Genomic DNA, 27,165 nt, shown 5'->3' with positions numbered 1-27,165 from the left:
TAATGTGTAATGAAAACATAAAATTCTATTAACAGTTAAAACTGGCAGAATTATTATAGATTTCATATAGCCAAAATCATAAGAAATATGTATGTATGTAGTATAAATGTAAGCATTCTTTTTTAATTCTAATTTATTTTGCTAGCTTTAGTTATAATAATACTTTCTTCTTCGTTTTCTACATGAATATAACCACATTATAACCATTAAAATGGCAAAATATGACTATTAAACGTTTCTGAAGTGGGACTCATCAAATGTCCCTGGGACTCATCTAAAAGACCACCCCTGCATCCCGGGACTCATTACATTGAAAACCTATTTACATCACTGAACCCCTTTTTGGTGTTAGCATTATGTTATAATTTAGCTATTGAAAAATAGCAGATCTACAAGCTCATAGCGTGCCACTCGGTGGCGCGCTACGAGCTTGTAGGTCTGCTATTTTTGGATTGGATTTTGGATGTAGAATAATATTTTTTAATCTGATCTCAGGTAAAAATGCATTAATATGCGTGGGTGGGGTTTGCATGGTCTCCCCGTGTCTCCTAGGTTAGGTACCCTCACAAAAACATGCAGTAATCCTAGTCTCTATTAACTGCCTCCGCGTGTCCAGCCGGGGCGCCTGATGGAGAGGGAAAGGAACTGGTTGGAATAACGTGTTCATTCCACACGCTACGTCCAACCGGCATCATTAGCATTAGCACACACCGTTTACCCGTCACAAAGTCACAAATGACATCCGAAGTTTGGATGGCTGACGATCAAGGATAGCACTAGAAGATTCCGAGTTATGGAGGTTTGAAAATCCTGCTTTGAACCGAGATAAATGGAGAGAAGTTGTAACGTCCCATAGCTGGTGGTGACGGAGGCGTCGCATAGCAACTGGATCAATGTTAAAAGCTGCTCTGGGGCTCAACCACTATATACACTGAGTATATACGTACCTGGCTGATAACGTCCCATAGCTGGGGGGTACGAATATATTCGTAAAAGAATATACACAGTAGAATAATTAATATATGCAAAGGAAAACATTTCAACGGCAGATTGGACAGCACCGAATCTTTGAAAACATCTGGCACATCTGTTTCATCTAACAAGGGCCTCATAAGGGTGGAAACAAATCTCTCCCCCCACCCCCCTGCAAATTGCAATTCCAATAACGGCCAGGATAAAGGACTGCACGGTTAAACTGGTATCAGTATTTATGATTGGTGTGGACTGCAAATTAATATGAAGATGCTCTTCAACCACGACATGCAATTTATCATGAGGGATCAGCACCCTTTCATACCACATTGTGGAATTCATTTCCCTTTGATCGAATACTTCATCATTTTGCATTGTTGATATTGCACATTGTGAATTTCGTGCTATTTTGATTAATTACGGAAGCCTAATTTGGGCATCTCCCATTGTTTTACACAGACAGCAATAGAGATAAATGAGACCCAAGTGTGATGAATCACACCATGTTCACACATTGCTGCTCTGTGTTACCAACAATACTATGGGCTTCTATGAAGCTCAAAGAGCCTGTGTACTGAACACAACCAATCAGATAATGTGTGTAATACCGGAATGTGATGATTTTCACCCTCAAGGTGCGAAGGATCCAACACCAAGATTGTGCAAGCTCACCATACTTAGGTAGGTGTGTGTGTGTGTGTGTGTGTGTGTGTGTGTGTGTGTGTGTGTGTGTGTGTGTGTGTGTGTGCGCGCGTGCGTGAGAGATCGACACTATCCAATCAGGTGGCACTGACTCGGTGTAAACAACAGTGAGGGTAGTGTACGGTGTAAAGCGAACCATGAGTTCTTCAGATTTTTGAAAATGAGCCAAGATCATGGATGGGAGATGCGTTGCTAGAAAAACAATTTCCTAAAATATAACGCCTCTACATATACCACTGTAGTGACTCGGATCTGGAGACAGGAAAGACCACAGACATCTTTAGAGGAGTATTTTCGTATGGGAATTCTGGAACGCGGACATAAATATTCTCTCTAAGATCGTATCTGCAGCGTTTGACGGCCTTTTTTAGTTTAAGTTATTCTGAATTCGTGAACTATAAGTACCTATACATCCCGCTGCGAATATCTCCTGTGGCGCGGAAGCCGTTAAGTACTTTGTTTGACCGATTTGGTCGCTTTATTTCTTCTTGTTTGTTTACCGTTTATTGTACCGCCTCCCGGTGTGCGGTTGGCTTGTGCGGCTACGTCCCTGCCTCTGATCTGCTCTGTCATAGCTATAGCGCCACTAGCTAGCCAGATAGGCGGTACAATGAGGTGTCAATAAACAAGGAAGGAAGAGAAGAATCAAAGCGACCAAATTAAAAATACAATTAAAATTTTAAAATACTTAAAGGCTTCCACAGGAGATATTCGCAGCGGCATGTATAGGTACTTATACTTCACATATTCAGAAACCCTCACACGAAAAAATGTCGTCAAAGAGCGCAGACAGGTCATAAACACGTTGTTTATGTTTTATGTATGTCTGCGTACCAGGTGGCAGGATACTGCTGGAACAGGACCCCATGCTCTGTGTCGTCAAAAAGTCAGAAACTTCAGTAGCATTGGGTTCTGCTTGGAGGGCTACCCATAACCAAGCCTCTGTCTGTCACACAACACATCCCATAACCAAGCCTCTGTCTGGCATTGATTTGCAGTCGTTTCCTATCACTGTAACTAAGGTCCTTCTGCAACCAGCCATTTGCTGTAATAAAAAAGGAAGAGATTTCCGTTTAGATGTGGCGTGAAAAGGACTTGCAAGCTGAATAATGCATCAAATCTTACAATGAAAAGGTTAAATTATTCAGAAAGGTCAGCCAGCCTCCCGATCAATTGTGAATTAGAAATCAAAGTGCATCCAGGGATTTCCTATCATCAGTGATTCTGTTTTAAGGCCAGGCTCAACAGCAGCATGCACATGGATGATGTGGTGCCTGGTGGCCTGACTGGCGGGGTCTAGTCGTTCCCCCACAGGAACGGCTTTGAGTGTATTGATGAGCGGCCAGGAGAGGGTTGATAATTAGAAAGAAATTAGTATAGAGTGCATCAAATATTGTTTGACATAGCTGCCAAGGAAATTATGTTAAGTTGACTGCCAAGCTTATGGTTATCGTTTTTTCATAATGCAGCCTTTCTTAAAAAGATGGGCACAGACTTAAAATGGGTCACTGGCCCGTTTCTGTTGGGAATAATACAGCATGTTTCACAAGCCTGGGTCTCTGGGTGTGAAACAATATTTCATTTGGATCTCAGGCTAAAAATGATTCACAACGCCTGCTTTACTATTTTAGTTTAAATATCCCTTCCAGCAGTCTTAACCACTGCCCTCTTTTTTAATTACCTTACCTTGTTAGAAACATTGCTGCAGTCACAGCCCCAATGAATGACTATCCAGTTACAAAATTAAGTGTAACGAACTATGCAATTTTAAACTACAGGTTTGAAAACGGCACGCATTCTTGTATCAATGTCAATAATGCTAGTGTTCTTGCCAAAACAATTCCCATGGTGTGCAGGGGTTGCTGGGGGTGTAGACTAGTACGCTTATACTTGCTTTGACTGAATAATGAAGCGGCCAACAAAATCATATTAAAATGTATGCAATTAACTGGAGAATGACCCCATGACCTTTCCTCTAGGGTGCACCGACTGTCCAGAAATATATTTCACCAGGAGAGCATAACAGGCACTGACCAGGAGCCATAAGCAACCAGTAGAAAGTAAGTCACCAGTGCAGCAACAAGGATACAACCCCTTGCAGGCTTCCCACCCATGAACACTGCCAAGTTGCCAACAGGCTCTGAGCATAACGCTATATCTGTGTTTCCAGAAGGTAGCATAGCAGTTTCCTGTTCCTTTCCCCATAGCTTTGTTTGATTGGCTCAGCAGCAGATTTAGGGGGTAATATATATTGGCATAACATTTAAGTTGGCCAAAAAAAAAACAACAACAACCTTGTGGCTTGAAAAGTATAGACCACACATACCATAACAATATAGTATAATATCATAAATGTCACTTATGCTGTTCTTTGGAAAAGAGCAACATTTTCATACATACAATCCATCACTGCCATCAACATTATCATCTCCGGTCAGAACAATGCCATTTTCTGGAGTGGAACTGCATTCACATGAGAATGACATTGACAAATGTGGCTGCAGATTGCAAAATGAGACAAAGGGAAAAAACATTAAATAAAACCCATTGTCTTTGCTTTCTTTGAGTGACTGGAGACAGGGGGTGTAGAGAATGGACACTGCTATTCAAGGGCAGTGCTATGCAGCAATGTGACAACTTTGGGAAACAATTTCATCTAGCCAGACATTTCATCGTCAGTCATGCCCTCCTTTCAAGTCGCATACAAAAATGACACCTTAGCTGTAGTCATGTGAAACAAAAACGGTATAGGGGTGAGTGAGGTATTGGCCTTAGGTCAATTTGACAATTTGCAACAAATGATTGGGCTGGCCCTGATGGCTAGGCATGTGCGTCCTAGATACCTCTAGATACGGGATACCTCATTTAGTTCACAGGTTGCTTGTTTTATGTGACAGTGACAAACCGTGCAAAACCAACAACCCCCACTGCACTGTAACACAGTGCACAAGGAAACATGGTGCGTTTTGCACCATAGCAGGCAGCACATATGCATGACACATGGAGTTGATGCAGTGCCAGGTTCCCATACCCACCCACAGGAAGGTTTTAGATTAGCAACTTCACATCTGTTGCTCCATTCACAGCAGTAGCTGCTATATGGTGATAAATGACTGCAGATAAATTCTCCTGATGGTGAGAACCTGCGAGTTCTGAATATGCATATTAAAAAGGTAAATACCCACCATGTAAAAAGAAAAAAGAAAAGAAAAAAAAAGGAAATACACAAGCATATTGATGCTGCGTTTAAAAACTCCTACTGGGAAATATCTGTAAGATTGTTTCTAGTCAGGAGCTCAAGCATGTTTTCTCAAACCCCAGTCTGTGAATCAGAATTGACTGAATTAATATCAACATGGCTACGTATACCACCATCAACAGTAAACATTTTGCTTTTACAAGATTGTACTATTTAGTATTATGTGTTTTTGCTTGGTAGGTTTCAAAATCAATCAACATACCGATACATTGACAATAGTTCAACCTATAAATACAAAAAATTTACCGGTAGTTGTGTGGGAGTGCAATGCAGTGCATGTCTCATAGATAAGGCTAGTCATTCCTGCAACTGACATGGGTTTGAATCAAACACCCTCATCCACCCTCTCCCTCACCGTTCCCGTCTCTCTGCTCACTGTCTGTCTGGAATAAAGCATAACATGCCTCAAATAAATCTAAAAAAAAAACAACAATACATTTGTTGCTGGGGCTTGTAAACAACTACGTATAAAACCCACACTTGAGAGCAGGAGACCATGTTTTTCTTACCGTGGCAGCTCAACCACACACATTTCCTACATTTTACCTCCCACCCCAGGCATAAAGGATAAACATGCCTTGATATTTTCATGTGACATGATCTTGATTCAGATGATTAGTCACAAGGATGAGGATTAATCATAGGCAAAATTACAATTAATTTAGATATATAAGGTATCGTAAATGTATCATGATACATTATGTTAAAGTTTTTTTTTTTTTTTAATACATTTTATCCCACAATTTTGCAACCTATTTTTTCACCCAGTGTCAATTATCTAATCCTGGGCGCTACACTTACTCTGCCAACATGAGGCATGTGTCACATAGTGGGGTGGAAAAGTGTCTGCCTTGGCCCTGATATTTATATTGAATGGATGATTTGACTGTTGACGGGAGATATGTAGATAAAATAAATATGTAGATATTTTGTTTGATCTCCTTTCACCCCCTCTTCTTCTCCTTCTCTCTTTCTATTGAAAATAATGACACGATGGGAACAATGCGCACAAAATAATTTCACCCACTTCTTTACTTCTGTAAACTTGTGACATGACAATAAAGCTCATTCTGAGTCGAGGCAAACAAAAGGCCCCCTACAGTTTCTGAAGACATGGGACCGCAGACACCAGTGGCTGAACCAGTTCATGTGTTTGCCACAATGTCCCAGGTTTAACCCTGGCTTGTGGACCCTTGTGGTCCACCATTCCGTTTTTTATTTATTTTATCTGTCCTGTCTTGTCCCTAAATACTAATAATACATCAAATTTTTTAATTTTTAAAGTTTGGTTGGTGACTTAATTCCCCCACAGGTCAGGAACTGTACTGTCTGTAGGCAGAGAATTGTCTGGCCACATGAGACTAGCTAGATTTGTTTTCCAATGTATTTGCCACTGTTGTACTGCATTTGTACTGCAAGTGTTGTTGCCGTTTGTTGTTACAGTTATTTATGAGACCGAAGACAAATTTCCACATTGTGGACAATAAATGTAACTAACTAACTAACTATGCGGTAGCATCTACGCTACACCCACTGTTGCATGAGCTACTGTCTGACCTGCTGGAGAGGTTGAGCAGCTCGTGCTTGTCAGCGACCGTCGACTTCTCCTCCAGCTCCCACATGAGAACGTTGATGAGATGGGAGTTCTTGATCACGATGGGCACCTCCTCGAACATGTGCTCAAATCCAATGTTGGCCTTCTTGAGGCTTATGGAGGGAGAGATGCAGCAATGGTAGAGGGTAGAGAAATGAGGGGATAACAAGGGACAAGAGGGTGAGAATAGGGAAAGAGAAAAATAGATAAGGGAGATGAGGGATAATGAGTAGAGAAAAGATACAAAATGTTAGGATTTGCACCATGTTCAGAAACCTTAGTAAACAAGATTTACACTGGGAGCAAGGATTACATGAATACAAAATACAACATTTGCGTTTAATCCACAAAGGACAGTCCAACCAAGAATTAATTGAATTGCCTTGGTGAACAAGTCTGCTTCAATAGCCAAAATAAATATATTAATTTAGTCCTATTAAGTGGGCAAATCAGCACTTGGTCACGTTCTCTCAAACTCCCTCCCCATTTCAGCTTGCTCTATCTGACATGGTGCTGTTAATACATTACAAAATATATGTCCAAGTTTGTTTAATGTCTCATGTAAATCCAACAACACTGAATGCCTTATTTACCCCACCACTTGAGGTTTACAGTTCATAGTGCATGAACTTAAATATTGTATAGCTCTAATGTTGGCTTGTTACTGTATGTAGATACATTGTGCTTGTTATGGGGTCAATAGGCTCATTGCATTCATCTGTTGGGTGCACTGCGCTAGAATAGAACAGATTTATGTATGACCATCGTATGTACTATCACCAATGGAAATAGTCTGCCAAACTGATCAGTTGCTCCTTGTTGGTCATTTTGCAGGATGTTGTTTTAAATTAAAAATAAACTGTCTGGTGAAGAAAACTTTAAGATGACAGGTAGCTTCTCCAGAAATAGAAATATTGCCTTCAGTGTGGGTTGGCTTATAGGACCAAATCAATATGGATAACATAGTGGGCTATAAAAATCCTCAATAATGATAAAGGTACCGTTGGTCATACTCATGCTAATTTCTTTCACATTTTTCCCATGAATTATGAGCTTCAAAGTGCCCATAAAGTATTATAAAGGGCTCCATCTGTAGTCGACAGGTCAGGGAGAAGGTAGTATGAGGACAGTATGGCCTAGACCCTAGACAGGGCCCTGCCGGATAAAGCCATACATGCATGTGAAATGGACTCCCAGGACAGCTAATTTGACACTGCAGATTGTTTGAGTGTAGGCTATTCAACGCTGCTTCCATAGACCTGTGCATGTGGAGGAGAGTTCAAAGTGATGGTTCCACCACTAATCTATCTCCCTTTCATAAAAAAGAAAAAAGTATCTGTAGGCTTATGTAACATCAAATACATTCAAATGAAAGAGGCAGCCTTCCCTGACATAGTCATGTAAAAAAAAGAAAAAGAAAAGAAAAACCTGGGGCACTTTTGAAGCTTTATGACTGAGGGGGACGGGACAGATTTCCTGGAAATACTAGAATGGAGACAAGTTCAGTGTTGCATAGCGATAATGTCCCTACCTACCCCCACTATATCACAGGCCTATTGGGAACACTGACAGCTACAGACTGCATGGCCCTATAATAACTCATAGGCACTAATGGAAAGCTGCAGAAATTAGTAGGATTGACTACAGGCCTGGGTCAATAATTGAGCGGTTGGCTATGGCGATATAGGTAAGAGAAGAGAAAGGGGAAGCATATATGATACCAAGGGGGCAACAATAGCTTTCTACATCAGGGGGTGGTAAAATTTAGTCAGAATACTTTTTGCTCATTTGTCAAAAAAAGAAAAAGCAGGTAAATATCTATGTAAGTAGTATGTAAGTGTGTGTGTGTGTGTGTGTGTGTGTGTGTGTGTGTGTGTGTGTGTGTGTGTGTGTGGACTAATCTGAGCCATTTAGAAAATGGCCCTCATTACACAATTTTTTTTGTTGCCATTTAAAAGCAATTAGGCCAAGCCTCGGGGTCAGAAACTGCATAAACGTGGTACATTTGTTTATTAGACAGGCAAGGGTGATCTGATAAATCAGCCACTAACTGGCAGCCCTAGTGTGTCTATATTATGTACATTTGTTTGTGTATATCTTACCTATATCCCCCCCCCCCTTCCACACACACACACACACACACACACACACACACACACACACACAACTCACCCCTCAGGTGTAAAGTCCTTCTCCTTGCAGATTTCCATAAGTTTAGGAGTCAGCCTGTAGGCCTTGAGGGACAGGGAGCCCTGGGCAGTTTTGATAGGGTCTAGGATGGACATACAGAAAGACAAAGTGGTTAACAAAAAATAAAAGAATGTGCCAACCAATGTTCTGGGCCATGGGATAATCCCTAATGTTTGCTTTTTAATTAGTTTCTTTCACCACCTTTGTTCTTACAAATGCAGTTAATGTTGCCTTACTATAGTACTACACTGGAGAGCATATTTCCATCATGAAAAGTAAAATATATAAATGCCTAAATGTTTTCCTTTTTTCCTGCTACGACTATTATTTCTATGTATATAGGTAGAATAGTTCAGCCATTGGTTGTACATCAGTAGTATACTATTCTAAATGTCCCTGATTAATTATAAAGACCTTCCTGCTCTACTGTGTCTTTCCAAGGAAACATGTTTTCATTATGTCACCTTCCACAAATAATATACCGGTATGCTGAAGCACTGCTGCTCTGTTGATCAATACACAATAATAGAGAGGAGACCTTGCTTTCCGTCTCCACTTCAATAAGATAACCATCTCTTGCTGATGTAGAATTGGTATTTCTATTTGGCAGGCCAGGTTCTTTTATTTTCTGGCGTTTTCCCAATAGCAAAAGGTAAGCAATAGGCATGTAACGATTCACTCAACTCACGATACGATTTGTATCACGATATGATGTTCACGATACGATTTTTCACGATATTAAAACAAATATATATTTTAAAGAAAAATTACCGTTTTTAAAATTTTATATAATTTATCTTCACCCCTGAGATTTTTCATTTAACTACATTGCAAAAGAAGTAGCATTACTTTTGACAGTGCAGAAACATAATTGCCTTCCTTGATGAGCATCAACAACCATCATCACCTGGGCACAGTCAGACACACAGCTCCCCTCTACAGTGCTCTACTACTGAAAGTGACTATCATTTCTCTCCAAAAGCACATGAATATGATGGAATATGACTAAAGCTCACTTTTTTTTATTTTTTTTAATCTTTTTTTTTATTTCAATGAATCGATTTGAACCGATTCATATCGTCAGGATTAATATCAATATATATCGATATACGATATATCGTTACATGCAACATGTATACGTAGGGTTCTTGCGGTTTCCTCATATGGGGGATTCACAGTTAAAACCTAATCATATAAAGCTGTCGAACAACGCTCTTGTATCATTTCAAGGACTATTTTTTATTTCCAAACTGAAATAATTTCATAATTAAAACATGCGAAAGCAATGAAAAGATGTCATTAAACAAGACAGCTACTGTAGGAAAAAGAGGCAGTGTGATGAACGCTCAGGAACAGCTAATGGATATTACATGTTAGCAGCACTATATAGCCTTCAAGTCGAACGTCTTGAACTGTTCACCCCTCATAAGAAAGCTGCTATCATACTCGCTAAACCTACTTAACCAATTAGTTTAACAAGCTACCCGGCTAATTCACAGCTGTCAGAGAAGAAATTATTAGCTTGCCGGTAGACGATCTGATTGATTCATTCATATGTATCAAATGACCAGCGAGCATCGAACGTAAGCGGGGGCAGATAATGTCAATGCCTTTGAAGCGCTTTGATCCATTACGCGTTTCATTATTGATTGACATTAACAGAGGCTCTCGTTAAAAATGAGAGAGGACTGCCTCCCCAGCCGACTGGATGAATGATGGGCAGAGCGGTCGGCTGCCTGGGTGGTGAGAGCAGATCACAGGAGTTCATAACTCAGCAGGGTAACGTGCATTCATCTTGGCCCATCATGGAAGTGCAGTATTAAAGCGCATGACATGTTTTTGGGGGAGGGGCAGCAGTCCAGGGGAAGTTCTTTCACTACCAACCAGGAATTTAGATTATCTTAGGGGATGCATGATTTACGATGGCTTCAGCCTGATCACTCTCAAAGCCCCATTTACTATGTGGTGCCCGTTGGGTATGGGTACTGGCTTACTCCGAAACGATGCATGCCGGGAACAATGCAAGTTGGGAATGCTTGGCCAACACGTTATGCAATACCCATTGTTAAGAGTCGCTGACCACCCGTCTGTATGTCCCTATAGTGTCACAGTCTCCAGATATGTGCATAAAAGGGACAAGAAAAACACAGTGACAGTCATTCTAATAAAAGTAGTCACATGTTGCCTTTCAATAATTTAAAGGCAACACAACAGACATACAGGGATATTTGCTATTATGATATGGCATAAGTGTTATATAAAAATATAGAGATCGGATGGGGAAAGATCGGTATCGGTATGTTTCGAAATCAAATGATCGGAATCGGATCGGGAGCCAAAAAACATGATCGGGACATCCCTAGTTTAGGTGTAAAACAGGAACTTTTGTAATGCACCGACTGGCCGTCATCTTGAATTAGATTCAGAACAGAGTGGAAGGCTAGCCTGTATAGTGTCTCCATAATGAGAAATAGCCGTGTGGGGCGGAACATTGAGCTATGGGATTCACAAAGATGAATGAAACAATGATTCATTCTTTATTCATATTAGGGGCTTGCTGAGGATGTAATAACACACACATTACATTTGTTTGATGGGAAGTGATAGGGATTGGACTTTAACTACAGTATACATCTCCAGGATATGCTCTAGGAGTGACATGTCATGTCGTCTGTATGGCTTGGCTTTCATTTGTATGCCTCACAATGCTCCATTAATTACTACAATTCCTAAGAGGTGGAGCTTCTACCATCAGGGCGTGCTCAGTTGTATTGCATACTGCCACTGATTAGAACGGGATTGGCTATTTTTACCTGCCTGCCCTGTACATTATTGAATCAGGTGAGCTCTGTTGAAGGTATGCATAGATCAAAACATGACATGACATTTGTCACCAAACGGGAATTAAACATTAAAACAAAACTTTTTCATGTGGTCAGTTGCTGCCACTCTTTGTAAATTGTATAAAGCGGACAAACAATTGTTACTTTAATAATGATAAAATAGTCTTTTTAGGTCAGTATTAAGTTCTATTTGTGGTCCCTGGGCTGTTAAGTCCTACGTGCATATTTTTGGATGTTTATAACTGGCTTGATACACCAAGGCGGTACAATTCCCAGCAGTGCTATGCTGCGCATGTCAAACATGCATTAATGTGACATGCGCTTGATGTACCTTCCTTATACCCATTGATCAAAGGAGACACTTGCACGATATATATATTAAAAGATTAAGCTAAATAAAGGAGTCGTGCTATAACTGGATGTTTGTTTTTTCGTTAAAATACCTGAAATGTGCACTACTATTTCCCTAGATCTGTCACATTGCTGACTCACTTGCAGGTATGAACTCAGGATGACGATGATAGGACTTGTCAACAGCTGTCCTATTTATAGAAACCATAAGAATGTAGGACTTTGCATTTACTTAATCATAGTAGTAACTTTAATATGGTATGCATAAGCCATGACTGACACCTCCATCTCATTCTGCCCAATGTTCTGTAACTTAACAGGCACTACCTGCCACTACTGCATAGTAGATACAAACAGTCCATGCATTATATATGATACAAATCAGAGTGGAAGAGAACAATATCCTAGATGAGAATATTTATTTTAATTTGGGGAACTAAAGTACTGATTTCATCAGCCCTTCCACTTTACATGGACCGGTGGTCATCATCAGTGCTCATCACCGAATGACAATGTTTTAATCTGACAGATGACAATAAAGCCTCAGTTGTGCAGCCCACTGTTGTCATATACTCATACAAGTATACGTCAATAAAACAGTTTCATATAATGATATCCAGACTGGCCCACAACTAGACCTGCCGTCTGGCAGGTCCCATGACTGCCAGATGGTCAGCTGACATGTGGCCATTGAAAGATACTTTTTGAATATGGGCCCAACTGGAGGGAACCAGCTGACAGTTCTATCAGAATGCACCATATAAACTTCTCTACAGCTTAATGCCTAGTCATAAACCCCTCTCTGCTAAGTCTTATTCTCAAGATACTTTATGAATATAATCCCTACATTTTGTCCATTCCTACTTTGTCATCATAGCTGAGCTTAAACTTGCCTGGAGGGGTGCAGGCTGGAAATGCAGGCCCTTGTGGCATCTAATTTTGGGGCTCCATTATCGATGTGGTGTCGAGGCCGTTAGGAAACCTTTCTGTGCCAAAAACGGCCCAGTCCATGTGTTAATGTGCCTTTTTATTCTCAAATGGTCTTCGCAAAAATAACTCAAGTCAGTCATTTTTTTATCACCCCAACATGCCATCAGCCTAGGAATATGTGTGTTTACACCAGCTACATGAAGGCACTTTGGATTACATGAAACTAGGGATGCACCGAAAGGGAAATTCTTGGCCGAAACCGAATACCGAAAACAGTTGGCCGAAAACCGAATAGCCAAATACATCTTTGTTGTAAAGCTACCCGATTATGGCAAAAGACATGATTATGGCAAAACCTAACTTAAATAATAAACACTCATGGGTCCATTAAAAAACATCTAATTAATTGGAGGCTTTGTGAATAATTAATCTCAATTAATCACATTTTTATCGCATATCAATAGGCCTATTTGGCCTGAGCAGTGAGCTTATTTTTCTACATAAGCATAGGCAATAAAACAAGTAGTAATAATTATAGTGATAATAATATTAATTATATAATGCTTCTCTGAGTACTTAAAGACACTTTTCAAAGAGAACATGAGAAAACAAATAAAAACAACTTTATTAGAGAAAAACTAAGACTATGGAATAAATTAAATTAAAGTGGAATGAGATATTCCAGAGGTGGGTTTGAATTTATAGATGGTGGCATGTCTCTGAGTTTTGGGAAGTGCATCGTTTTGACAGGTCTGCCTGCTGTGGACAGTGACCATTAAACACGGGCAGACGCAACGATATAGTCATTGTTAAAGCTCCAAATTATATTCCCATTCGTCTTTGTGTCTGCCCGTGTAAACGCAGCAGCGAGTGTGAGGGGTTGGGGAACGGATGGAAAGTACATAGTGTTATCAAGGAGGACTCCTAACTATAGGGAAGTTAAACTGACGTTAGCTCCCATGCTAGCTACTAGCTTCCCTCGTCAGACAACAGAACACCACGGCACCACCACAGATCGGGTGGAAGCTGTGCCTGATATCACTGCTTGTGCCCGTGGATGGGAAATAAGATTTAAAAGGCTATGGAAGCGTGGATGAAAGCACAGATGTGTGCAATAAAGTTGTGTCGGATCTGCCTGTGCATCGCGTCTGCTGCTCGTGTCGACTATCGCTATGGCTGCTGATGCATAGTTAAAGAGCGTCATATTGCATGCGCCCTTCCTGCGCTGGAAGTAGCAGATCTACAAGTTATCTACCCGTCGCAATGCACAGTGCTTTGGGCTTGTACATCTGTGTTTTTCCCGCAGTTTATTATATCGATTCACAACTTTAGGACCACTACTATTCGGTGATATTTTTCTTATATTTGAGCCGAAACCGAATAGGCCGAAAATACATTTTTTTGCCATTTTCGGTGACCGAACTTTCGGTGCATCCCTAAATGAAACCCTCATGTTGAGGACAGTGATAGGTCTATTCAGTTTAGAATACTGCCCCTCATTACCGACACCATGAAAACGTATTTAATTAGCTTGACACTGCGGAAGCAATAAATCAGGATAGATCTCGGCAGGCAAAGTTTTAACTAGACCGGCCCAGAATCACTGGCATGATTCCCAATTAGGCATTCTGTTTTTTGCTCCTCTCCAATTACCACTTGTAAAATATTAAACTACTTTTACCAGATCTCATTACCGATTCATCAAAGTGAACATTGTGGAGTCATGGCCAAGCATTTTTACAGGGGCTCAACTACCCTTTTTTCTCCCCAGGTTGTTAACAGTAACACACATGTATTAACCAAAAGTGCAAGCTCATCTAGGTCATTTGAATGAGGCTAGAATTTTGGGGCCAGAGTTGCATTTCCATTTCATATGACAAGTCCCACTTTGAGTCTGATGAAGAGCATTAGCTCGAGTCGAAACATCACTGGTCGATGTGCCAATAAATTGCACTTAAGGGAGGGTCTGCAAACCTTCTTTCTTGTTTTATTACAGGTCCAACTTGTGCCCATTTCCCCCCCATCTGGGAATACAAAGAGGTACGAGGGAATACAACTTATCACCAATTGTCATTGCTCAGACATTGTCCTTTCCCGTCTATGCCTACTTACTTACCATAGATGAGTACTACAGACTCCTCGATGGCGTGCTGGTAACTGAACTGAGAGTCGAGCAGTGCCCGGCTGACGAAGGAGCCGTAGTAGGTGGACTGGTACCAGCCCACGTGCAGATGGTCTATGTTGACGTGGCGCAGAGAACGCATCATCTCCATCTGGTATTGTACTGGACAGCCAGAGAGAGGAGGGGACAGAACAGAGGAAAGACAAGATTAAATTCAGTATTTCCTTAATTGTAATCATAAATGTAAATTGTCCCATTCCTCATATCCATCTGGAACTGGACACAAGAGGGGGGCGGCTGACAGAGGACGAGAAACACACAAAGATTACCGTATATAAAAGGCGAAAAAAAGAAAGAAAAGTTTATTGCTATCTCTCTATACGCAGCCTGTGGGAGGCTTACAAGTAAATAAACCTACACCACCCAAAATCACGGATCGCACATCCATTCCATTCCAGGCTGACATTAAACACAGTCCCGGAGAGACAAAAAGGCTGGATGGATACATCGACAGCTCGAGCTGCCGGAGAGGAGGCGTGATTCGTTATGCATAGAAGCATTTCATTACGACAGACGCATCCAGAGGACGCACAGCCAGAAATACAAACAGCCCTGGCTGCCTGGCTGTAAGTAACGACCAAGGCGAGCGCGCTGGAGAGATGCAGCATCCCCATGTAGGCTGGCACGAAGAGGTTGATAAATCAGAGTGTTAGTGGGCAGCTGTGGCCCCCAGACCCCAGTCTGCAGAGCACATCCCTATCCTGCTAGGGCCGTTAACAAGAATAAACTGAAGGAGGAGGAGAGAGCTGTGGAAAAACAGGAGAAAAAAAGGCAGGTGAGGTGAGGAAGGAAAAGAGGAACAGAAAAATCCTGAAGTGTAGATTTTACTCAGTTTAATTAAGAGAGGAAACAAGGGAACAAGAACACTGAACTCAGACTAAGGTTGGGCGATATGCCAATTTCTTTCAACCGCCAATCGTCTGACCAATATTCGCCGATTGACGATGTATTCGTGTCATAAAATTAAAGTGAGAACAGCTCACTGCAGGTCGCAAAAAAGCCAGATCTACAAGCTCTCAAGTTGCCGCGTCCTGCCTGTTTTCGCAGCTCCGTTCGCTAGGCGTTGAGAGCTTGTAGATCAGTCTTGTTCTGCAGACTGCAGCGCAGCTGCGCAGCCAGGGTAAGTTGCTCCCTTCCCTCCCTGCACCGGTAGTCGGAGGCTCGGTGCGTAGCAGCGGAGCCCACAAGCTGCTGCGGCCGGGCTGATCAACAGGCTCTCAAGGCATCGCGTCCTGCCTGTTTTTTCAGTGCTGTTCGCTACGCGTTGAGAGCTTGTAGATCTGTCTATTTTTGCAGCGCTGGTGTCGGGGTTCGTTCAATAAAAATAACTTAGATTACAGGCGGAGATGAAGTTCAATCAGTGTTGCACCAGTATTGGCTACACGCTAAGCTAAGCGCTAAGCTAATGAATGATCCCCGTGCCTATACACTAACACTAGTAGACAGTTGCAGCGCTGGTGTCGGGGTTCGTTCAATAAAAATAACTTAGATTACAGGCGGAGATGAAGTTCAATCAGTGTTGCACCAGTATTGGCTACACGCTAAGCTAATGAATGATCCCCGTGCCTATACACCAACACTAGTAGACAGTTTTTTTATTTCCCCCCCCGCCACTCACGGGTGGCGCATTGGGATTGTGATGAGACACGAGACAGCAGTGTGCATTCTGTTGTGACTGTATATTATTAAACTGCATGGATCTAGACTCCGGAGCTTAAACAACATGTAGGCTACAGCCTCCCTCGTCTCCCAGCCTTTACTCTGTCTGGCGGCTGCCGTAAGTGCCGTGCCCCGGTGCCCGATGCTGCTGACAGTGCTGAGTGCGGGGACTGTCGGAGCATACCATTATAACGGGACGGATTTCCACCCGGCCGCTGTTACAACTTTGCTGGGCCAAATTGATTCACATGTTGCTCACACTTTACAGGTTATCTGGGCTAAATCGTCCCGAGAAATCGCCTAATTAAAATATTCGGCGATTGGATTCGTATATTCGCGATTGACGATGTATTCGTATCATCACCCAACCCTAACTCAGACTAGCATGGTATTTCTCAGCCGTAGTGCTGCAGTAGGAACTGACTTCAGAGAGAATTTCTGTATGTCATTGGTGCAGTCATGCATGGCTTATTTGTTTTTCTTTTGGTTAGAGCAGCTAACTCCTTTGTTCAGTGTTAAATTGACCCAAGGGGCCCCGACACAACAAGCGGGCCCGACTATTACAGACTATGAAATAATTGGGAAAGGTCCGGTGTTAAAAGTTGCTCCTACACACATCGCACAGAATACATCTGACAACATTTCATGGTGATTTTCTGCAGCTGCCCGAGAGGAAATAAATCTAACCTACTGCACTATGGAAAATGCGGGTGAAAATGGTCCATGACAGAGATATACAAATATGGGCACAAAATGATCGCAACAGGAGCAACCATTATAAATAAAATAATTTCTGTCATCATCTGATAAATCGTGACATCCTTTCTCCAGAAGTGCCTGTGAACCGAGGTCTGTGCATCTCTCGCTCCGTCACTCACTCACACTCAGACTATCTCACCCTCTGCCTCAATCTCCTTCTCCCTCCGTTGTCTGTCCAAATAATGTTTACGGTTCAACATTTAAGTGGGTTGGCTGGACCCCTTTTTGGATGCCAATACAATAAAATCAATATCAGCATGGTATGTCAGGGCATTTACGGTTACAATTAACACAGGATTAGTACAACACACAACAGATTTCGATCGTCGCCTCACCACAAACCAAGCCAGACATCTTGCTGTAGTTATGGACTCAATGACCTGAATTTCAACAGCTACATTAAGACAATTACAAACTCAGCTTTCTTTCTATCCCCTTGAGTATGTTTAAAGGATTAAAGGATTAAAGCAGAATTTGGAAAAACTTGTACATGCATTTATCTTCTGTAGACTATATGTCTCCATCTTTACAGATCTCCCTAATAACACCCATCAGGCAGCTGCAGTTGATGAATGGTGTTGCTCGAGACGAGGACTCACTAAGACCAATAAATGAATCATGTCTGACAAATAATTGATTTAAAAATATAATGCATTTCAGGCTTTTTGGGACAATCTTCTGCCACGATCCATCAGGTAGTCTGGGACAGGTCAGCTTCAAATTAAGTTTTTATTGAACATACTCAGATCTGCTACATCTCACAGTTCTGTTAAAAGCATAAGACCTTTCTGTGTTGTGTCGCTGCCTTTCAATGAGACCTTTGATTATTTCACGTTTTGTTTTATTTCAGCATATTATTTTCTATTATCTAGCCTTTCATAATGAAGAGTTCATTCAAAAAGCCATTTTCATAATATTTATTTTTGATTATTTTTCTTAATACTATAAATGTTTTGTGTAAAGCAAGTACTCTAATTACCTTGTTGCTATGTGCAATATAAATAAACGTTCCTCTCTAATCTATCAATATCACGTCCACCACACCTTGGGTTTCTCATGAGCCCCAGAAAAGAAATGACTGTGCAGCTGCAGAGCATGAGCGAGTCCGCCGATGGATGGAGAAGAAAGACCAGATTACCCACCCCACACACACAGATAAGATCTTGTTGCATTTTAAAGTTGCCTGGACAAGTGTAGACAGGGATGGGAGGTAGACTTGAAGTCAAACTGAAGGGCTCCATTCACGGTCCCTTTCCCTCCTGTCAGCTCATCTGGGCCTTCGATCTTGTCTTTTATTTAGTGACTGACACGCTTAGTGACACAAAAGAATGAAGCGGAGAGGGACCGAAGAGGAGGACGAGCAAAGGAGATGGAAAGAGTGTAGAAAGAAAGAACAGAGAGAGAGAAGAGAGAGAAAGAAAGAAGGCGGAGGAAGTGTGGTGGGGAGGAGAGGTTCTGAGAGGCAGGCTAGGAACAAACTCCAGGTCACACAGACCACGTTGGAGGAGAGGTTCTGCCGAGAGGCAGGCTAGGAACAAACTCCAGGTCACACAGACCATGAGGCAGGCTAGGAACAAACTCCAGGTCACACAGACCATGAGGCAGGCTAGGAACAAACTCCAGGTCACACAGACCACGTTGGAGGCTCAGGTCTGTCTTAAACAAAATTAGTGGGTGTCTTCCAATCCACTCAACGTTCTCAGTGACTTAGTTGGTACCAACCCAAATACAACTTTACGTCCCATGGAATCTGCCACCTCCTCGCCCAATATACAGTCTTTCTACACAATTAGCTATGTCAAATGAGTATACGTTCTACCAGTCTTTCGATCTGAAACGATATTGACTGTTCAGACACACAGACAGACCTGCAGGCATTCAGTGACCTATTGGCCTATTCACACCAACCACTATAACAATAATTATGTGCGCAGCCGTCCACACTGATGGACGGCACCAAACACGCACTGTGCAGTCCAGCTCTGTTAGAGCCCACACGGAGGGGGGAGAAAGAAAGGGGGTGCTGAAAGAAGGATATTGGAAAACTGACTATTATAAATTATAAAGAGGCGAGATAGTTGTGGCTAGGGATGCTCCGATATATATCGGCCGATCACCAATACGATATATCGGAGGTCTAAAATTCACCATTCCGCAAATCCGAAGGCTAAAAGCTGCGCAGTTTACATACAAAATAATGTGTCACTCTCTCGGTTCTGCACCGCTTACTGGAGAAGTATATCACATCACTCTTTCGGTCGGGCAGTGCAACTAACCCCCCCCCCCCCCCCCCCCCCCCCAACCCACACACACCCCCTACACTACGGGGCTTGCGGCTTGTATATGGGATTTTCCCTAAATTTGGCTGGTGCGGCTTATATTCAGGTGCGGCTTATAGTCCGGAAATTACTTTCTAAATTAATATTTAAACCAGTAATAGTTGATATAAACAAACTTTAATGTAGGATATGGACAATGAGGTTTGAGCAACTTGTTAAACAGTAACTTACAACATACACAAATACTCGAAGAAGCCAAATGGAGTAAAATTATCTTAAAGTAACAAGGTAAAAATAAAATAAATAAAACAAATTTAAGTGGATTACTGTCAAGTATATTTTACTCAAAGTTTTATATTACATTGAGCTACCTGCTTGAAGTCTACCCACAAACGATTCCATGCCCTTTAGCCTGGTGCATGGATATTTTCATGGAATTATTGATTTCACTATAATAATTAATTACAGTTGCATTTATTGTGTAACATCTGTTACTTTCCAACCCTGTACCAGGATGAGCGATGCTCCACTTCCCATCAAATGCTACAAGATGAGGCTGTTCAGCATTTCGACAGCTCCTGGGAAGCTGCTCAAAGCAGCGGATGAAAGGGGTTTAAACCTTGTACACGTGTGTATGTTTGAGAGCAAACAAGAGGGAGAAAGAGATGAAGAGCAAGTCAGACAGTATGAGTGCATGCCAGCATAGTACCAGTGAATATTTTAAGTACAAGGGCAGATGATGATGCACTAGCAAGCAAATCAAAGCCAGTACAGAGCTAACAGCATGACAGGGTAAGTTACCTGCAATTTGCTTTTCTACATTAACGCTTGGCAGCACCAATTATACCGGTACCATTTCGTGACGGGTCCTTACTACTTACATAAGTTCTACCATGCTGCCTTCTGGGTCCAGAGTGGTGTGGAGGGCTTATGCAACATTTCAAAAAAATAACAAATGTTAATAAAAATAAAAATAACAACCCACCCTTTAATTGGGATAGCAATACAGCCAGTAATACTCTGGACAGAACGGCGGCATTAGCCAAAACATAGCCAATTTAACAATATCTTCAAGGCCTGGTGGTGGGAGCGAGTTGAGTGACCGGCGTGGTTTTCTATTCCTCAATCATTTCTACCAACCTGCTGCCTTTCCTATCAATCAATCTGAGCCCCAGGGCCAGACAGGGAATGAGTCTGCCCATTCCGTCGGGGCTACTTGATTGTGTGCACACACGCACGTGTCTGTGTGAGCGAAAGAAAGACAAAGCAAGAGTGTGTCTAGAGAAAGACCATATTGAATGATAGAAAGAGAGCATGCGAGAGGAAAATACGAGGAGAGAAAAAGCAATGGAGCAACAAAGTGGTAATGGCCCACTTGGTTCAACAGTCAGCAACCTGCCGGGTGTCATACATATTAGACCTAGCAGTTTCTCTAAATGTGTTTAGTGATATCACCAGGTGATTATCGCTGTTGTGAATTCATTCAAATTAAGATAACACATCACATCTATTATTTCTATCCGCTTAATTCCACGCCCACAAAAGGACTGTTTCACTCGCTGTGCTATGTTGCAACGATGTTCTCACCACACAGTGGGCCACCTCCCGCCACATCTGCCTTAAAAAGAAATCCATCGTCAATTTTGGCTTTGCGCACTCTACTTGTCAGTGTTCAGTCACTCTACATTCGTATTCGTTGTTTGGTCCATCTTTTGCCTCGGTTGCGATGGTCATACGTCACTTCTTCCATGTGTCCAATTAATACATGTCCACTGCCTGATTTCGGCCAGTAGAGAGCGGCCTCGCATCATTTTCCATTTTCAGCCACAAATTAGCCGCATAGGAGGTGATGCTTACTAGTATACAAGCATCTGCCGACCATGGCTCCTTCCATGTTCCAATCCCAACACACTGGACTGACAGACTTAATGGAAAAACTACATAAAAAAAAAGGAGGGAATAGAACTTTGGCACGAGAGTGCTTTAGTGATGTTCTTAAGTCTTCTGACCACTGGATATGTCTTATGAAAAGTTGCTTTTATAGCATAGCAAACTATATTTAACAGGTGTGCTGCAATATCGACAATGCTTTACCATATTTGTAATACCAGAATGTTGCCATGGAGATAAAAAAGGTCTATATCCATGTATCCATCCATCTGTGTGTAGGCTACACGAATGTATACACACATACGTTCTGTCTATATGTGACACAATCCAGCAAAAAGGCTGTATTTAGAGTATATATATATATATATAAGTATATAGAGCCTGTTCAATGATGACAGCAAAAGTGTGCTCATCTTGACATTTCAGAAATACTTACAAGCTGAGAAAAACAATAAGAGTAAAAAATATTTAGATGTGCAATCAAAGGCGTCTTCTCCTTGTACTACCCACACAGTTTAGCTGGTTGTCTATGAGCTGGCACAGAGAATATAGCCTACCCAGGTGTTAGAGGGTATTATTCCCCACAGAGTTGACACAGTGAACAAGACAAAGAAACTCCCACAGAAAGTACATCTACAGTTCACAATGGCAACTTTATGTGGACTTAAGGGAGGAGGGCCAAGTAGAATCTTTCTTTTTTTTTTAAGGTCTGGAAGGGGCTCGCTCGTCTTATGCAGCAGCATACCGCATAAATAAGCCTATCAATCCTTCCCACTGTTTTCTCAGGTTTGAACCAGGCCCAAAGCTCTTTACTTAGAAGTCATCCCCGTTTCTCTCCCACTGTTAAGAAATCCAAAAATCTAATCATGTGGATCTCAGGATCCACAGAGGATCAGGATCCATGAATCTCTGACTTCATGTGGCACAGAGCCATAGAGTAAGTAAGACAGAGTTACGACAACTCCGTTCACTTCATGGAGCCAGGCTCTTCTACATAGACTTCTATTGAAAAGGGACAACCGGAAGTTTATGGAATGCATTGTTTGTGGGCTCACGCGAGCACATGAACCACGTGGCCAGGCTGTTTTCTGCCCCCCTTAATGTCATAACACTGCGTTACTCTGATGTGGCCTCTGATGTGTGACGACAGTCATCTACGACTTAATCTGTGATGCATGACTTCAAATGTGGGCAAGGTTTCAGCATGATGTCATATTGACTTAAAGTTAAATATTTCACAAAGTATAAAACATGTGAAAATGCATACAAGGTTTGGTGCCGACTCGTCCAGCTTAATGAGAGAATATATCCAAACCCTCTCATAGACGGCTAGCCTCTTGCAGAGCCACGCTGTTAAAATATAAAGAATGTCTGAAAAACAGCAGCACAAACAACTAGAGATGTCACGGTGTCCGGTGATACCGGTGTTACCGGTGGGCGGGCACGCCACCGAGTACATTACTTGCACACCGATAGCACCGTTGTTTTGTTTTTTTTAATACTAGACTATTTATTTTCTTGTGTACCCTATAAAACCCACTTCAGTTCATTTTCGTGTGGCACCCGTGTGCTTATAAGCAGGTTATCAATACTTTAGTTAGATAACAGGTTGTATTATTATTATTATTATGAAGAGGACAGAAGTGATCTGCAGCAGGCAGAGCGGAGCTGTCTGAACACACCAGCATGGTGTCAGATTTCACTTTCGCTTTGGTGACAGGTCTGAGCTGCATTCAGACTAGTGCATTGGACTTACGGTATGGTGAGCTTATACTTCCACAATGTTTTAGTGCTTTATTTACTCACAATAACCTGTAGCAACGGTGCGCTCTCAATTCATCCTGTAATGATTTCCTGTTAGCGTCTTGATCAACGCTGATGAAGGCTATGTGAGCTGCCTGAAACACGTGCGTTGTTGGTCTCGGTGATATGACTCGTATCATATGAGGAAAATAAAATGATGAAAAGAGTTCTGCTGGATTGCTTATCTTCTAGTTGCATTTTTTGCCTATACTGCCTAAAGCCTTGACGTAAATAATTACTTTGGAAGTGCAAGCCCTGTTGTAGTTTGTTTCTAAGCTTTCTGGATCAATGCGAGGCAGGTCTATTAGGACACCTAGTGGTTGGATTCGGTGTTACCGGTTTAACCGGTGTTGAGAAGCACGGTGAAAACGGTGGGGAAATTCTAACACCGCGACATCTCTACAAACAACCACCTGGCTTGGCTCCTGGAAGGCATCAGAAACTAAAAGAAATAAAAAACTAAAAGAAACGACAATACCCATGTTTGTTTTGGTATGTGCCGAGAAGTAAAAAAAAGAAACGCCAAGAACAAATATACCAATCGCATAGGACATTCAAATGATCCCATGGCCATGTATGTACCCCGGACTCACTCAAAGCAGTCCGAGTACCACCGGAAGACTACAGTGACCACTTTTTAGAATTAAAGTACACAATAGAGGCCATATGTCAAGTCTAAGAGGGGAGGAGATAAACTAAAGAATATGTTACAAGGAGAAACATTTTGCATCTTCAAGTTGAGGGCCATTTCGAGTCCACATGTTGCACGCATCTGGTATCCCATCAACTGTTCTGTTGGGTAGCTAAAATAATATCCAAAAATGAGAAGGTCCTACTTCCCACATTCAAGAAGCTAGAGCTGGACAAATTCTAATCTCACCTGGACTATTTTGTTCCACTGACACAACGGCAGTTAATATCACTCCTCTTCATCGTTTCTATTTAGCACATCTTTATTTGGCCTCTCCCCCTCTTCTTGTGTTTGATAAATATGAAAGTACAATAAAAGAGAATAATAGCGTGTGTGTGCTCTCAATCGCGTGCTCTCAGCATATTACAGGTCACTGGCTCCCTGGAAGGCATTTGTCTCAAAAAACAGCCAACTTGTTCATTCATGCATTATGTAAAGGGACTGCTTCTGCCTTTGATGCCATTTAAGACAATTTCCAATAATTGTTGTCCTATTGGCATACATGGGTCTGGGTAAAAAGGACACACACCACTGATACGGTGCAGCTGTAGTTGCACATAGTAAGATGAGCTTCTGGGTCCCCTGAGCAATACTCTTCAGGGAGAAGTTGGGAACCACCACACTTTTCTTCAGGGAGAACCACCACACTTTTCTGCGCCCTTGAAGAACTCTGCATGATCGTCTGAGAAGCATGCAAAGAATTGTGCACGTGTCGTGCATGCATTTGTGTGTACTTCATTAAGTCTAAATTAAGAGTGTGAGGTGAAGGATAGAGGGAAGACTAAAGTCAGTTGAAAATTAAGCAAACACACAAACCCCATCTAAGCACACACACGCTACCAGAGCCATGTAAATTAACTCATCATTAGATTCATGAGAGTGAGATGAGGGGGAGAGAGAGAGAAAAGCTGGCATACATATAGTACCTTCAGCCTTCTTCATTTAAACACATACATACATATAGTACCTTCAGCCTTCTTCACTTAAACGTACATATATACATATAGTACCTTCAGCCTTCTTCACTTAAACGTACATATATACATATAGTACCTTCAGCCTTCTTCACTTAAACACATACATACATATAGTACCTTCAGCCTTCTTCACTTAAACATATATATATACATATATATAACATACATATAGTAAACATATCACAACGGTGAGAAAACGACAAGCACCAGATCAAGAATGGAAGCGCATGACGAGAGGGAGGGAGAGAGAGGAAAGAGCTGCTTTGAAAGAGAAAGGATGACTGAGGGCAAAGAGAATGTTAGAAAAACAACAGGCAGAAAGAAAGACAAAAAATATAACGCTGGTGAAAACCGAGAGACGGTGCATTTGTCTTGCCGCTGTAAAGTAGACTTTTATCGGGCTGGAGGATTCATGTTGCCTTCTCGAACAGAGGGCAGGGAGTTCAGGTCCACTCCCAAGCCATCAAAACTCCTCTGTATGCCTTGAAAATGAGTGCCCACTGCCTAGTAACAAAAGATTGTCTAGATGAAGTAAGACTAAAGGAAATTACTGCATATCTAAAAGAGGGTGGAAAGAGAGCACTGGAAAGCAAGCAGATGGAAAAGCGACAGAGGGAGGGATGGAGGTAGATGGTGAGAAGCATCCACGTCTTACATCTGTGAAAATGATCTGCTAAGTGACTTTTAGGGATGGGTCAGAATAATCTATTTGAATAATCGTTTTTGAGGCTAATTTTTTTTTATTTTAGCCTGACACTCAGTCTGAATTTTCATTTCGTTTTACTTCATAATTCAGACTGAAAGACCTTCTCATGGCAGCAGTTTCTGGGATGGGCGTCGTCAAAGCGGCAGTCTTCGGCGATCAGTTCATACCAACCAATCAGAATAGTAGCTATGGCTATGGCTAACCTGGTTGCTAACCAAACAAACAGTCAACGAGCACTGCTAGCATGTAAACAAAAGCGGTAAAATATGTCGGATGCTGATGTTTATGAAACCCGTCGTTTCTGTAAAGCAACTATTTATCAGGTCGATTTAGTCACCACAGTGGGGGCAGCCATGTTTGTTGTGTGACGCTGTCAAGTGACGGGGCTGATGGCCAATCAGTTGCTGCGATCAGATCGAGACCGACGCCGCCGTCACCAGACCCGAATCGCCAGGACATTTTTAATGGTAGCAATTCAGGGCTGGAGCCAGGCTAGTATTCTTACTATTAGAAATATAATGTATTTATTTTGTATTTATTTGCAATGGCTCCAGTCATCCAAAGCCTGCCTATAGTACAGTAACTACATTTTTGAATATGCCTAGTATGGGTGAAATATTGTGTCCATTCTGCATTATCATTGTCATGTTAGCCTAATGTACAACGCTAGTGGACTAGGATAGACGAGAACAAAAGAAGAATAAATTGACCTGTCAAAACTTTTGTTTAGTTACAATAATGTAAAAGATGCAGACGCAACAGTCTTTATTTGTGAAAACCATTTGATGGTGCGTAGTCGAATAATAAAATCCTCATTTCTAATAATAACAAAGGCCTGATTCATACGTTTGTCATTTTCTGGTCATTTGAAAATATCTACAAGCTCACATTGCCTTGTGAGCTTGTAGATCGCCTATTTACGCCTAACAAACCAAAGCACTGTAGTGTCATCAGTCATGCACATCCTTAGTGGCTCCAACAGGTGAGATGTAAGAGTATCTATATTTTGTGCGTGCGTGTGCAAGGCGAGAGAAACTACTGAGAAATGCATACCACACCACCAACACAATCCCACACTTCATTCCGTGTAATTCATTGGAGCACAGGCGCTCTACCTCATCAGGCACCTGCACGTGCATGCACAGGCGTGTGCACACACATATACACGTTTCCATTTCCACATCAACTCCACATTTCCATTACAATAACAAAGTCTGTGACAAGCAGGCTCATCAGATGTGCATATGGTGAACTCATCAGAGTGTTATGCACAAAACCCAGCTGCTTATAAACTAGACTTATCGCTAGCGATTTCTCAGCCATCTACCTGTGTTTCTTTGTACGGTATGGAAGTGCTGTGTACGAATGAATGCGCACG

General features: G+C 41.8%; 1 protein-coding gene across 1 annotated transcript in view; it reads right to left on the bottom strand.

Annotated features, from left to right (window-relative positions):
• LOC310856323 (eukaryotic translation initiation factor 3 subunit H) overlaps positions 1-27,165 on the bottom strand; it is a 58,142-nt gene that overhangs the window by 6,647 nt on the left and 24,330 nt on the right. Inside the window, exons 3-5 of the mRNA XM_083761684.1 lie at positions 14,958-15,125; positions 8,700-8,799; positions 6,491-6,640 (exon numbers count right to left, since the gene is read on the bottom strand). Of these exons, the coding sequence (XP_083617810.1) occupies positions 6,491-6,640; positions 8,700-8,799; positions 14,958-15,125 (418 nt within the window). The remainder of the gene's footprint in view (positions 1-6,490; positions 6,641-8,699; positions 8,800-14,957; positions 15,126-27,165) is intronic.

Source organism: Protomyctophum parallelum, assembly GCF_964188405.1.
Source record: "Protomyctophum parallelum genome assembly, chromosome: 3".
In the NCBI taxonomy this organism is placed as follows: domain Eukaryota; kingdom Metazoa; phylum Chordata; class Actinopteri; order Myctophiformes; family Myctophidae; genus Protomyctophum; species Protomyctophum parallelum.
This window is presented reverse-complemented; position numbering and strand designations above follow the sequence as displayed.